Raw genomic sequence first — 14,689 nt, forward strand, 5'->3', positions numbered from 1 at the left:
TTAAGTGAACATAATATCTATTTTTATTATGAAAACATTAGACTTTGACACATTGCTTCATTTGCTTTTTAAAAATCTATTATCTGACTTACACCTATTCAGCAAAAATGCCAATAAATTACATAAATCATAGTTTGGGTTTTTTTTTTTAAACTAAGGTCATGTTTTATGATAATCAAACAATTCTAAGTCCCAGCTGTATGAACTGCTGACTATGATCTATTTTCCATCTTTAGCTTAAAGAGAGAAAACCAGCCACGTTAATACACTCTTCCAGCTCCTCAGAACGCCCTCCACACGCCGGGGCAATCCTTCCTCTCAGTAGGCAGAATGTGGCCCTGTCGGACTGCAAGCACTCACTCTAAACTGTCCCATCCTGCACTCCAGGGAGGCACGGGGGAGGGTGTGTGGGGGTGTGGGGTGGGGGAATGGGGGGGGAGAATTGGGGAGGTATGACACACAGGACCCCTGAGTCCAGGCTACCCCGTCTTCAAGTACAGTCCTTTCTCTACAAGGATTAATCAGCTGAGAACTCAAACGCTGATTTAGAAATAATGATTCCCAATCAATACACATTAATTAAATGTGTTAGTACTGAAGCCACAGAGTCTGTCTGAAAGCAATCTGAACAAGTAAGGCAAACTGCACGGCCACCACATGCCTTCAGAGGGTGCAGGTTTGCAGTCTGGTGCCCTCTGCAAATTGTATTTTGGGAGGGTTCAGATGAACATAAATACAACTTCCACATGAAGTCAGAGTTTTCCACATGGGTGACATTAAAAAACATACATCAATCGTTTTACAAGTGAATGCTTTCCACCTGGTTCTGTCTTTATTTTTTTGTGGCGGCAAACCAAAGCACTGTCTTTAAGACTTCTTCAACATAATGACATAATCTCTATCACGCCTAGGGTTTAAAGCTAGATGTCCTGGTCCTTGTCCCCATCGTCATCATCATCATCGTCATCATCATCATCATCATCATCTTCTTGGTCTCCAGATTCATCTTCTTCTTCGACCTAAGGGGAAAATACAGATTTGTTCATACACACACAAAGTCATACGCTGATTAACATATACACGTAAAATGCATGCTAATAAATATTATCAGTCAGTCTGTCCTCATAGTAGAACAGATTTCCTTGACTTCATCATGCTCAGGGCTCCCTGCCACGTTCTGCATGAGGTTTGTGCTAAGCAGTTCACTTTCATGGGAAACAGTCACACCCTTCTATCTACCAGCTGGAGTACATGGCGGTAAAAACCATGACCACCCACCTCACCCTTGACAGTGACGCTCATTACCTAGGAACAATGAAATCAGCCATTTTTTATGCTCGGGGTCTTCAAATATTGCAAAGAGATTTTAACTTATCTCAGATCAACTCTGAGCTAAGTGAGGACTGCAGGAAATAATACATGCACACACATGAACACAGGCATGACTTCCTCCTCCACACTAAACCCAGGAGCATGCTTTACAGACACGATCATGTGTGGAAATGTCTCAGTCTTACTGGGTGACCAAGATCCTTGAGTTTACTCTTCAGTGACAATATCTTCTGATCTTGATCTGCCAACAGCACCAAAAGATCATCTTGCCCTTTCTTAGAATCCGTAACTTCCAAGTCCAGCTTGTCCTTCTCTGTTTGTAGGATGGCAATAGTGCTGTTGGACGAGTCCAGCTGCTTCTGAATGGCCGTCCTCTCCTCAGACAGTGCTTTAATCTCATTCTACAAGAAAGGTGACAATAAAGCAGTACTTACTTCCTAGAGCACCTAACAGTTTCTGTGGATGACAAACTGTTGTATGTCCCAGTTTGGGTGTGAAATGTCCCCCTGGGTGGCAGATGTGGGCCATTAACCACAGTAGTTTTGAAGGTGATGTCTGTTTCTGGTCTGGCTGGAGCAGTTATTTCTTGATTTGCCCACATGTGGCCACCACACACAGCTGTGAGCTGCTTCTGTCAGACACCACGTCTTCCCAGCCATTAGGGACTCTGATCCAAAACAACCCTCTGCTCTTTAAGCTCCCTCTGCCAGGGCTTCTGCTTGCAGTGTGGTGAAGGTAACTAATGTGACAACTGTGAGTCTGAGATGCCTGGCAGCAACTGGGCACATAAGGCACGCCCAGGAGCATGAGCATCGGCAAAGAGAGCCCCAGAGAAGAACAGAGTAGACAGTAAAAACCTCAATTTCATTTAGCCGCCCCAGCCCAAATCCTGAAGACAATGTTGTACAGAAGATGGTAAGCATCAGAATTCACACTCAAAACTCACAGGAAAAAGTTCCATTTCATTCAGGGAAGCAAATGAATAGTTTCAAATAAAACCACAACATAAATAATTTAAACACAATCCAAAAAGTATAACTATTTATCATCTTCCTTTTTCAAACATTTCTTCATGATTTACTTATGAATGTCACGATTCTTCACGTTACTTCTTCTGACATGTCTATCCCAATACTCCTCAGCCCTATGGAAGTCTAGGTGCTATTTTGTCTTTTGCAATAGTCCCTGGCTGGCCAGGCACTCACAGTCTCACCTCTGCATCAATGCTAGGATTGCACCACCATGCCTAGCGATACATGGTTTCTACATTAGCCAAATTTGTTACCCTTAATTTGTTACGATTAAATATTGTCATTGATAAGAAAACTTGCTGGGTGTGGTGGCGCATGCCTTTAATCCCAGCACTCAGTAGGCAGAGGCAGGTGGATTGCTGTGAGTTTGAGGCCAGCTTGGTCTATAAACTGAGTTCCAGGACAGCTAGGACTATAGAGAGAAACCCTGTACCAAAACCACCCCTAACTTTCAGTTTTCTTTATAAGCCCAAGGAACTTAGAGATGAAGTGAAACAAAGTCAAAGTTTTTGGACTGTAGGTCATATTAGAACTAATAAATAGCAGTTCTAGCACAACCCACCTTTAACTCTCTGGTCTCCTCCAGCAAGGCGGACAGCCGTCCTTCTACATCCGTGGTTTGAGCCGTGGTCACGTGCTCACCCTGTCCTTCTACAGGAACTGATTTTGCCTGAAAACACAAAATTGAAAAGTCTTTTGAAGGTTAAAAATGAAGCAAACTTTGTAAGTGTATATATCTTCTTACCATTTTGAAGTTTTATTTCAAATGAAAGAAAATAAAACTCACGTATTTATGTGAAAGTAACACAATGCGCTCTGACAGATGAGCTGTCCCCGTGGGGTGGCACTAAACATCAACAGCACACAAGAAAGGCAAGGTACAAGGCCGCCGGCTGGGAGCAGGGCCCAGGCAGACTCGACACTGTGCCTCAAGTTCCTGTGCTAAGTTCAGCACTGTCACCTCAGGCTTTAAACCAACCCAATGCCATCACTTGGTAAAATAAGTATTTTAAGTGTTCTATGAATTGAAATTTTCAGCAACCACCCTTTCTCTATAAGATACCAGAGTGGGGACTGACGCAGCCCCTCCTAAGGGTGTGAGACAGTGGTTTTGGAGCAGGACAGGGAGTACAGTTTTGTGGGAGACTCCCACGAGGCCTAAGCCACTTCAAAGGCACTACTGACAGGACTATGAACCTCAGAGGGAATTCTGGAAAGGAGGCACAAAGAAAAGAGAAGGCTATGAAGGATACTTGAGTTTTGTGCACATATGTGGAGAGAATGCATGGTGAAGTCACAGAGAAATGGGAAGATTGCAGTTGGCAGTTGGGGGAAAGACAGCATGTGGTCCGGTATTTTGAGAGCACAGAACAATTGACTGGCCAGTCTGTTGGTCTGTGTATCTGTGTTAGAATGTGTCTGGTCACCCAAGCTGGGCTCTACCTCACAGTTATCCCCGTGCTTGGCATGGTTACATACATAACCTGAATCATGCCTCCAGCTGACGGTCCTAAACAAAGTGCTAAGTGCAGCCTCCTTTCTCTGTTTACTGGAACGTGTAAGAGGAGAGAGAAATTTACACATGAGTAAGTAAAAATAAAATTTTGAATTTTTCAGCCTACCTAGATTGCAAAATATGAGCAAGTGTGTTCTGGGGACCAGGAGGGGTCCACCACCTTTGTTAGTGGCCATACTTGGCAGATAGCAGGACAGAGGTGAGGTATCTGCAGAGGGCTTTCTTGAGTGGTGGTTTGTCCGTGCATGGGATTTTGACAAGTTCACAGCAGCAGGGACGCTATCAGATTGGATGTAAAGGGATGGAAACGGGATGTTACACTGATGAGATAAACCATTCAGTCACTAAATAAACAAATCCACACAGTAATAAGAAGAAAAGAAATGGAAAAGAAAGGAAAGACAAGCAAGATACCAGGAAGCCTGTCACTGAGCTCTGGCTGGTGACCCTTTGGAAGGGAGGACGAGGGTGACTCACCAAGGTCTCTGCTCTCCGTAGCAGCTCGCAGTTCTCTGTCTGTAGTCTCGTGATCTCCAATGACTGTGAACATAACTGGGACTTTAATGCTGTCAGTTCCTAAAGACAAGAACAGTAAGTTGTGGTGGGAACAGTGTGGCTCCATTAAGAAAATGTCCACTTACAGGGAAATCCTTTCTTGACACTATCTTCAAAACTCATTCACGTCCAAGTTTCAGAAGTTATCAAGATCGAGAACAAACCCCATATATCCATCCATCCATCCCTGTTGCCCTTGAGATCCTATATGTCCTCCCCTCCACCAACACATCCTAAAGGGATAGTGGGGAGAAGGAAGCCGGGCAGGCAGGCAGGCATAGAGACAAGAAAACAGAGAAACAGAGTCTGGAGGACACTGGTGACTGCACACTGCCCTGGGGGGCCTGCAGGCTGAGCCCAGAGAGAGCAAAGCCGGCACCGGCGTACAGGGTGCTGCAGCCTCCTGGTCCCATGAGCCATGTTACAAGGCAGGTAATGGGGTGTAAGCACTGAGGCCTGGCTCACAGTCTTAGCTATGAGACAGTCATCAGATCCTCGCCAAATCTCAGGCCTCGCTACTCCTGGCTCAAGCCTATAGCTTGGTGTTTGCAACTCAACGCAGGCCAGCTCAAGGTCAGGGCCATGGCGCATGGCGGTGGCAGCGGCAGCAGCAGACCTTTTGATGCTTACACCTCCTCCACACACAGTATTTTGTAATTTGCAGTATAACACATAGACCCCTATGTTGCTAGATAAAGCCACTTTAAAAATCTTGTATATTTACCAGGCACAGTGGTTTACACCTTTAATACCAGCACTTGGGAGGCAAAGGCAAGAGGTTCTCTGTAAGTTTGAGGCTAGCCTGGTCTATATAACAAGTTATAGAACAGCCAGGACTACATAGAGAGACCCTGACTCAAAACAACAACAAGACCAAAAACCTCCTTCCTACCCACATACAAAACACTGAAGCACATGATATAAGTATAAAGCAATCTCTGCAGATTTAAGATGCAACAGCGTTGGTGACACAGGCACAGTGTGGGCACATCTCTCAGACAGCCATGTATATGAAAGGCTGCTGACTCTGCAGGGGACTCCAGCTAGCACAGCAGCACGGCCTGGTTTCTGATTTCTTTTCTAATAACCATACATTCCTGTATAACACAGAAAGAAGTTTGATCAAGAAGAGAGAGGGAAAGAAGGAAACTTTGAAACAAGAAGCTGGGCTAGCAAGCCGGCTCAGTGCGGGACTATCTGAATTCACTCGTAGCTCCCACACGGTAGAGGGAGAGACCCAATTCCCTGCAGTTGTGTTCTGACTTCCAGATGTGGTCTTTACAGCACAAGCTGTGTACACACACACATTTATAGCACAAGATAAATACATGAATACATGTAAAAAAATTAAAACAAACCAATGAAAGACAAAAACAACATTATTGTCAAGTAAAACCAGCTTGTAGATTTTTCAAAGCTTGTCTTAATGACCAAATCTTATTGTTCCTGACAGTGACATTCTACAGCGATACAACGCTCAGAGTGTTATTACTCTACTGGAATGGAAACAAGACAAAACAGAACTGGGCTCAAGCTAGAACATACCTGTTGTAACTCTGCCACTAGCTGGGAATCTCTGGGCGAGCATGTTCCTGAAGCCTGTTCATTCATGCCTGATGCTTGGGAAGATTTCTACAATTAGAAATAAACTGAAATTAAGGAAAGAAAGGGAGTCACAGCAGAGGTTCCCACTCACAGCCAGGTCTTACAGAAGCTCACCAAGGACTGCACATAAAGACTGGAAATTTTATATATAAGAGTCTATTCAGCAGAGCGCTGACTGTCACAGCTCTCTGCAGCCTCAGGAGTTACACTCATACCAAGGGATTCCTGAAATCTAACACGGACCTGAACTGGTCTCCTAGGCTAAGTGAGGAGCATGAGACGCCGCTGTGTAAAGGCACCAGCCATCAAGCCTGCCCACAGGATGCTGATTCCTGAGACTCCCACAGTCCAAGGAGAGAGCCAACTCCTGAAAGCTGACCTTTGACCTCCACTCTGTACCTGAGCGCCCATGTCTGTACAGCACACACACACTGATTTCAAACCAAACAAAAATAAACAAATGTCTCTAAAACCACACTATCACTATTTTTAAAAGAAATAATCCCAATCAATCAATCAATCAATCAAACCAAGCTGAGTGTGGTGGTTCAAGCAGATTATATGGCGAGTTCCAGGAAAACCAGAGCTACATAAAGAAACCCTGTCTCAAGAGAAAATAAAATAAAAAAGCAAATTAGCTGGTGCAGAGGTGCTCATGCTCAGTCCAGCACCCAGGAGGCAGAGGGAGGCAGAGGGAGGCGGAGCTCTGTGAGTTCAAGACTAGCATGCTCCACACAGTGGGTTTAGAAGCATCAAGCCAGGTATGCGGGCACACATCTGTGATCCCAGCACTTGGAAGGTAAAGAAAGGCAGGAGGATCAGGAATTCAAGATCACGCTGAGATGGCTGAGTCTGTCAACAACAACAACAAAACCCACAGAGCTGGCTGTGGTGGTACCTAACTTTTAATTCAGCTCTCAGGAAATCTGAGTTCAAGGTCAACCTCATCTACATAATCAGTTCCAGACCAGCCAGAGCTACACTGTAAGACCCTGCCTTAAAACAAAACAAACGGGCTGGAGAGATGGCTCAGAGGTTAAGAGCACTGACTATTCTTTCAGAGGTCCTGAGTTTAATTTCCAGCAATCACATGGTGGCTCACAACCATCTGTACAGGATCTGATGCCCTCTTCTGGTGTGTCTGAAGAGTGTGACAGTGTGCTCACATACATTAAATACATCCATCCATCCATCCATCCATCCATCCATCCATACATACATCTTTAAACAAAAGAAAACGAATAAACAAACCCAGAAAAACAGACAAGTAAGATGATGAGAATTACTCCTGGACACTTATTTTCATTTCTTTTTTAACATTTACTTACCAAATTTTCAATCAATGCGTCCTTTTCAGCTAGCTGGCTTTGTAAGAGCACCTGTTGACTCCTTAACTCTTCCACCTCTTCCCTCAGCCGACTGATTTCTTCTGGTTGAATGCCATTCACCTGAGCCCCATCACTGTGAGAGCCTTGATGATTGTCCTTTCCTGTTAAATATTACAACACTGGGGAAAGCTGGCCCAAGTCACGCTCTCATCACCAGGACTAGAAGACTGCAATACAAGGTCACCTAAGACCCCAGAGAATGGCTCCTTTCTGATGGCAGAGGGCACTGATCGGTTCAAGGGTCCTGATTAAACTGTACGGTTTGGTGATTATGACTATGATTGCTTATAGGCTTTAATTCCAATTCTGACAATAAACATAAGAGAAGGCCAATCCATTTAAAAAGCTTCCCAGAGGAACAGCTATCCACGTGGAATAACTAGCCAAAAAAATATTGTCATAAAGGAAGAAAAATTTGTTTCTGAAAATGTTAGTCACCCTCATAGAAATAAACTTCTTCCTCTTCAGCACTTGGCATCATCATCACAAGGCCTGCAAGAAGATGCTCTCCACAAGCGTGGGGCTGGTAGTGTGCCTTACTGTGCAGCGCCGCTCCCGCACACATAGAGTGCAGGACTGGAGCTCCAGCTCCCAGAAAGAAACTGACTGGAATGGAGATCCTTTTTTCCCTCCAGGGATCCTAGACCTGAGGCTAGCACTGGTGGCAAGGAGGCCACAGGTCCTGAAGACATGGTGCAAACAGAGCCAGGCCCTTTCCTCCTGCTTCACACAGAGCAGGAGCAGGACTGACCCCTGGTCTCCATCAAGAGAAGAAGGGTTTACCAGGTCAGGCCCAGACCCAGCAGCACCCAAATGCCCACGCACAACCATGGCCAACAATGACGTCTGAGAAAACGCCCCTTCAAATGGAGGCATGTGAATTCTTACCTATCCACCTGGGACTAAATTAGAGTTTTACATATCTATTATTTCATTTACTTTTCAGATGACATGAATGCTATTATTTCAATTCTAGAATTGAAGCAATTGAAATACTATTTTAGTCAATCTCAAATAGCCTATGGGATATATCATCTGGGGAGCCTGTAATGAATCAAAACATAGTGTGTTACCTAGCAGAGTCAGCAATCACTGGTCAGCCAATCAAGCAGGAGGACAGAGGAGAGGCTGGACTTTATGTTGGAATGATCTGGTCTTAGCTACTTAGTTACAGACCATCCCGCACTAGGTTCTAACTTAAGCGTGCATCACAGTGATCACCGTGACATGTTCCAGCTCCTGAGGACAGAGTGACTCACTCACCAAGCTGAACTTTGAGGAGATTGTACTGATCCTTGTGCTGCTGAATCTGAGATGCCTGCTGGGTGACTGCTGTCTGCAGCTGCTCGTTCTGACATTTCAGTGTGGAGACTTGCTGTTTCAGTTCCTCCAGTTGTAGGTCCTGGGAAACAGACACACGTCAGATGTTCTCACTGCATACACCAGGTACACAATAAAATACATGGACTTTAAAAAAAATTCAGTATGTAAAAACACTCAACATGTCCAACATCAAGGGCAAAGCCTCAGGATTTGCACATGACAAAGCTGATCCCCGGTGGCATAGAGGCCTCAAGCAGGGCTCTGTGGCGGGCACCACAGCACAGCCTGTTCCTCACTCCCTCGGGGCCAGGGAACCATTACAGAAATGTATGCCAAACCACATACGAAACTTAGTAAATGAACATACACATATGCAGCTATATTATTCAAATGTATCGTGTTTACTTGTTTTATGTGCATGGGCACACAAGTGGAAGTCAGCAGGGAACCAGCCTACAAGTCCTAGTGACTCTGTTCTACTCAAAGCTGGGGCTCCAGGACCACGAGCACCTGTCTGTCATGTGGGTGCTGAGATCCCAGCTCTGCTCTTCATGAGTTACCTTTTCAGCCACAAGGCCGTAATTATTAATGCCCATCAATACCTGATCAAGTAGATATAATATAAATTATATTAAATGTTTTTAACGCTAAAGTTAATTTCCACTTTTCAAAATGATATTCATTTAACAGTTTTTCTTGAATTTTGGAGAATTTCCTTAGAATGAATTCTCAAATGTCATTCAAAGCATATAAACATTTTTATAGTTTTAGATGTTTATTATCTGATAGGATTTAAGTTGTGAGAATGTATAAAATTAACATTTTATAAATAAATCAGTAATTATGTCTGAACAGTTTCCTCTTTCTAAATCAACTGTATTTAGCAGATCCAGATGTAAGTGACACACCACATTGCAAAAATACTGTATTCATAAACTAAAACCAGCTGTATTTGAACCAAGACATAGATTAAAAATCCATAACTGGGGCAGTTCGATAACTCAAATTTGAACAGAGATACTGGTTTTAGTTTATTTATTTGGCTGAACACTGAAAAACTGAGGACAAACTTCAAGAATTCTATTATTACTCATAAATTTTCAATCTCAGATATTTATATTGTGAGGAAGGAAAAAATACCATACAGGTAAGAAGATAATCCTACCCCCACATAGGCTGTTACACTTCTTTCATGACATTAGAATTTTAATGACATCAGTAATCTAATTTTTCAGATAAAACTACATAATCCTTTACAAAATGCTATTATGGTATGCATCATTCAGTATATATACTGGATGACATTTGAAAGGATGCAACGGGGCTAAGGGGCATGATACGCAGCGGACAGCGGCTGGCACAGTGAAAGGAAAGTGTCAACTGATGACTCTGAAAGTAGAGTTCTGGTCTAGCTCATCACCTTCCTTCTGCACTGCCTGTCTACCAGGACCGTACTCAACCACCCAAGACAGAAATCTGGGGAGCACACTTATCCTTTCTGCACCTTGACACCTGCAGAGAAACATTACCAAGTCCTGCCAAGTTTTATCTTCAGTTTCCACACTTCTCAAGTCTGTCCCTGCTAACGCGCATACACTTAAATTCTGTTCTAACAATTACTGGGAGATGCTGGGAGAATTCATTAAAGGCAGAGATGTCCCATTTATCTTAAACTGAATATAGTCAGTTCCTACTTGTAGAGATGCTGTAAGAGATACTGAGGGCTGGAGAGATGGCTGAAGGGCTCAGTTCAATGGCTGTTCTTCCAGAAGTCCTGAGTTCAATTCTCAGTGACCATATGGTAGCTCACAACCATCTGTAATGTGATCTGATGCTCTCTTTGGGTATACAAGTGTACATGCAGATAGAGCACTCATATACATGAAATAAATAAATAGATGAATAAATAAATAACTTAAACAAAAAAGACACTGCATTCCCAGAACACAGCAAACATGTGAGGTAGTCACTATTATCATTGTCATCACTGTCACCAACACCCTCCCCTGGCTCACCCACAATAATCTCCTTCATCCCTAGGCTTGCCCATCAAATGTCTCCTTCACAGAGCGAGCCAGGAGCTGCTCTAGGTTCATGGCAGCCCCGGCAGACTTACCGTGCTGTGGGCCATCTCCTGGCACTCTCCTTGGCTCTCTTATGGAGTGTAGCCTAGGCTCTCTCAGAGCTCAGCCTGAGTGCTGCTACACCTTTGATTAGCTCGAGCACTAGGCCTAATATGGCATAACATATCTGTCACAATGATGTAGCTATCTGTCTCACCCTGACACCAATAAGAGAATCCATCTGGTCCATGATCTATAAGATCCTGCACAGTGCCTAGCAGAAAGCAAGTCCCTCAGATGCATTTGAAAACAATCAAGTTTACTTTCTGCCTCCCTCATCCATTTGAAATGCCAAGAAGCAACCTTCCCTCAAGCAGAGCTGCTGCCAGCCAGGAGAGGTCCACTGGTTGGTACTTACTTGCTCACGGATCATATTCTTATAGTGAGTCACAATATTATCGTGCTGCTCTAAGGTTTTCTTTACCTCTTCCTCTTTCTTATCTTCTTCACTGGACTTATAAATAGCCTTGGTAATAACACCTGTAAAACAAAACATACTTAAACTGCAAATGTAAATGTGGCTTTTACTTCCTCAGATAAAGGGATGAGAAGAGAGTCTATCCAAGCTGCACAAACACACGGCTCAGGCAAGCTCAGAGCGTTTCTTTATCTGCACTATCTTGAGACCTAGGCCTCGGCTTCCAGCCTCCTTCTGCTAACCTGGGCCTAGACTGTCTCAGTCTCTCAGACTTACCATGAATAAACACACCCTGTCTAGCTCTTTCTGAACTCTTGCTGGCTAGGTCAATATAGCTGGTCTGGTTCAAATACCTCTCCAAGCTGACTGCTTCAAATTGTAATCTCTTGGCTTCTGCTTGAAAAACCTGCCTCTGAATTCCATGAATTCAACTGCACTGACTGTACCAACCAAACAGAACTCAACTACATTTAACTGAACTGCACAGAATTCAACTGAACTCTATTCCACCTCTTTCTGCTCTGCTCTTAAGTAGACTCTCTTTCCTGTCTGTTCTGATGAGAGTTGGGTGTATCCTATCTCTGACTCATTCTGTTAAATCTTTCGCTGATTTGTCATTTTGTCTGCCGCTCAATTAGACATCAGTGTTTGGAATTAAGGATGTGTACTAAGTGTGTGTCTGTTTTCCAACCAAATCACACTGTGATCCAGAGCTTGTCTGCATCCAGCTGGATCATAGAGACCTGGGTGGTCTTCGGATGTGATCTCTTGCCAGAGCAGCCATGTTTCTAGACTCAATTTCCTCTACATAAACAGCGCCAAGTGGTTTCCTTGAGGCTCTGCAGACAATAGAGAGAGCCTCACGTGCTGAGGTACATGCTTTATCATTCACCTATTTACTTCCAGCTTGTAAAGCATTGTAAACACGACTTAATGTTTACAATTTAATGAGTAAAAATAGCCTAACTCAAGACAGTCATGCAATACTCTTTCTAATCTTAAAGAATCTGAAGTCTTTCACACTCACACACACACACAGACATTGGATCAGCACAAATCTTCACATCTTACCTTCAAGTTCCTTCACCAGCTTTGTAAACTCATGATCAAATATCATGTACTCTGGACTTGGAAAGTTTGGCTGGGGTTTCTGAGATGCTCTGGAATATAACTCATGTTTGCTAATAAATCCTAGTTTCTCTATGAAGTTCTCCTTGCCAATCCTCTTCTCTATTAGTTGCTTTAGTTTCTCTCTACATAGATAAACATATGAGATGCTTAAAAATTTGCAAAGTCATAAGCTTGGTTTACTTATACTTTAGCAAAAAAAAAAAAAAAAAAAAAAAGTATCACTGCCTCTAGATGACTAGATGGCCATCCTGCCCTTACTTACTTTGTGTAGTTTTCTAGTGAGTTGTCGTTGAAATAAATTGAAATGCCCAAAAGTAGGGCACATAGGCCTTGGACCAACTGCTCTTCTTCTCCAAGATTTTCTGCAATCTGTCCTGTAAGCTGACATCTTTGTTAAGGAGTTGAGTAGGTTTATAGTGTCTAGAATTTTATTTTGTAATCTGAATTTAAGATTTACACACATCTTATGTAAGATTTTCTATAAGAAATTCTATATATGTTCCAAGCCAGCATACCCTAAAAACCTATACAAATACATCAGCTTAAGCATTATATACCCATAACATTTTCAAAAGTTGTAACAGAAGTTGAAAGATGTAAGTTACTTACATGCATGCTACCAAAACTCTGTAAAGGATACAAATGGAACGTTGGCCGAGTTGTGAAGAAAGTGTGTTACAGCGATAGGACAGTTGCTTAGCCAGGTACATAGCAACATCAACAACCCAACTCTAGTCTGTATTTTGCTTCCCTGAAATAGATAAGTTGGCAGAAACCACTTTATGTTTACTATTTTTTCAAACTCAAAGTAAGCCTAAGATCCCTCCTTTTCTTTTGTGTTAAAAGATCTTAAGCATCGAGGAATGTATAAGAAAGACAGATTTTAAAAACTGAAAAATACATTTTTGTGTTTATAACAAGCTGCACTTTCCAAAAGAGCACAGGGCAGAAATCAGAATTGATTCATATGCACCAATACAAGTGGTTATTTAAAAAGCCAGCAGCGTCTGGGCTGGGCGTATAGTTCAGTTGACACAGTGCTTGACTAATATGAAAGGAGCCCTGGTTTCTACCCTCAGCACTGAGCAGAGCCGGGTCTGGTGGTGTGCACCGATAATCCCAGCCCTCGGGAGACAGAGGCAGCAGGAGCAGAAGCTGGAAGTCATCCTTGATTATGTAGTGAGTTCAAGGCCAGCCTGAGCTTTATGAGAGCTTGTATAAATAAGTAAATAAATGGTGCTAGAAGATGTTATAACAAAACTATAGTGCGGGAGCTTTAAAAGACCAATCCCAAGACATATTATTAGAAATAAAAATAAACCCATATAAAGTTGAGTAGGTAGGGTAATGAGAAGGATCTGGGAGAAGTTGAGGGAAGCTACAAAATATACTGTATAAAAAAATTAGAAAATGGGACTGGAGAGATGGCTCAGCGGTTAAGAACACTGATTGCTCTTCCAGAGGTCCTAGGTTCAATTCCCAGCAACCTCATGGTGACTCACAACCATCTGTAATGGGATTTGATGCCCTTTTCTGGCATGACTGAAGACAGTGACAGTGTATTCACATATATAAAGTAAATAAATCTTTAAAAACAATTAGAAAATGAATAAAAACAAAAAATATATGTTCCAGAAAATTTAGTTATATTTCAATCATTTTTAATTAGCAAAGAAATGGGATTTTATTGAGAAGTGAAAGTGTAAGGCAGATACACTGCAAAAGAACCTCGAACAGAATTTTAAAAACAAGTTCTTGATAAAGGGAAAAAAAACACCTTTCTTCAAAAAAAATCACAAAACAGACAGACAAATAAAAATGCAAACAAGCTGGGCAGCGGTGGCGCACGCCTGTAATCCCAGCACTCTGGGAGGCAGAGGCAGGCGGATTTCTGAGTTCGAGGACAACCTGGTCTACAGAGTGAGTTCCAGGACAGCCAGAGCTATACAGAGAAACCCTGTCTTGAAAAAACCAAATCCAAAAAACAAAACAAAACAAAACAAAAAAGCAAAAAAAAACAAAACAAAGCAAACAAAGACCCTCCTAAGTCATTTAGTTCAATTCCATGAGAACATATTATTCTCAAACAAGAAAATGAAGAGCTGTGCTGCAAACCCAGGGCGGACAAGCCCACGCTCCTTCTCCAGCATCCCTAGTGGAGCTCAGCTCTCCAACACCAGGAAATGCCCTTAGCACACACTGCGCCCTGCCAAGACCACGGAAATAATGTTAGAAAGGCATGTGCCCACAAGAGTATGATGTTACAG

The 14,689-nt window shown here is 42.8% G+C and overlaps 1 protein-coding gene and 1 non-coding gene across 3 annotated transcripts in view; both read right to left on the reverse strand.

Moving 5' to 3' along the window:
- Uso1 (USO1 vesicle transport factor) overlaps positions 1-14,689 on the reverse strand; it is a 66,545-nt gene continuing 51,856 nt past the window's right edge. For both annotated transcript variants that reach the window (XM_052198266.1, XM_052198267.1), the window contains 11 exons: positions 13,063-13,173; positions 12,685-12,803; positions 12,363-12,544; positions 11,232-11,353; positions 8,691-8,829; positions 7,368-7,528; positions 5,980-6,066; positions 4,357-4,455; positions 2,926-3,033; positions 1,518-1,733; positions 1-1,019 (listed from right to left, as the gene is read on the reverse strand). In XM_052198266.1, the coding sequence (XP_052054226.1) occupies positions 921-1,019; positions 1,518-1,733; positions 2,926-3,033; positions 4,357-4,455; positions 5,980-6,066; positions 7,368-7,528; positions 8,691-8,829; positions 11,232-11,353; positions 12,363-12,544; positions 12,685-12,803; positions 13,063-13,173 (1,443 nt within the window). In that variant the 3' untranslated portion in view covers positions 1-920. The remainder of the gene's footprint in view (positions 1,020-1,517; positions 1,734-2,925; positions 3,034-4,356; positions 4,456-5,979; positions 6,067-7,367; positions 7,529-8,690; positions 8,830-11,231; positions 11,354-12,362; positions 12,545-12,684; positions 12,804-13,062; positions 13,174-14,689) is intronic.
- LOC127696882 (small nucleolar RNA SNORA57) lies at positions 8,060-8,204 on the reverse strand. The gene has a single exon (XR_007980331.1). It is a non-coding gene; the product is annotated as a small nucleolar RNA SNORA57 (small nucleolar RNA).

The sequence above is a fragment of the Apodemus sylvaticus genome, chromosome 11 (genome assembly GCF_947179515.1).
Source record: "Apodemus sylvaticus chromosome 11, mApoSyl1.1, whole genome shotgun sequence".
Taxonomy (NCBI): Eukaryota; Metazoa; Chordata; class Mammalia; order Rodentia; family Muridae; genus Apodemus; species Apodemus sylvaticus.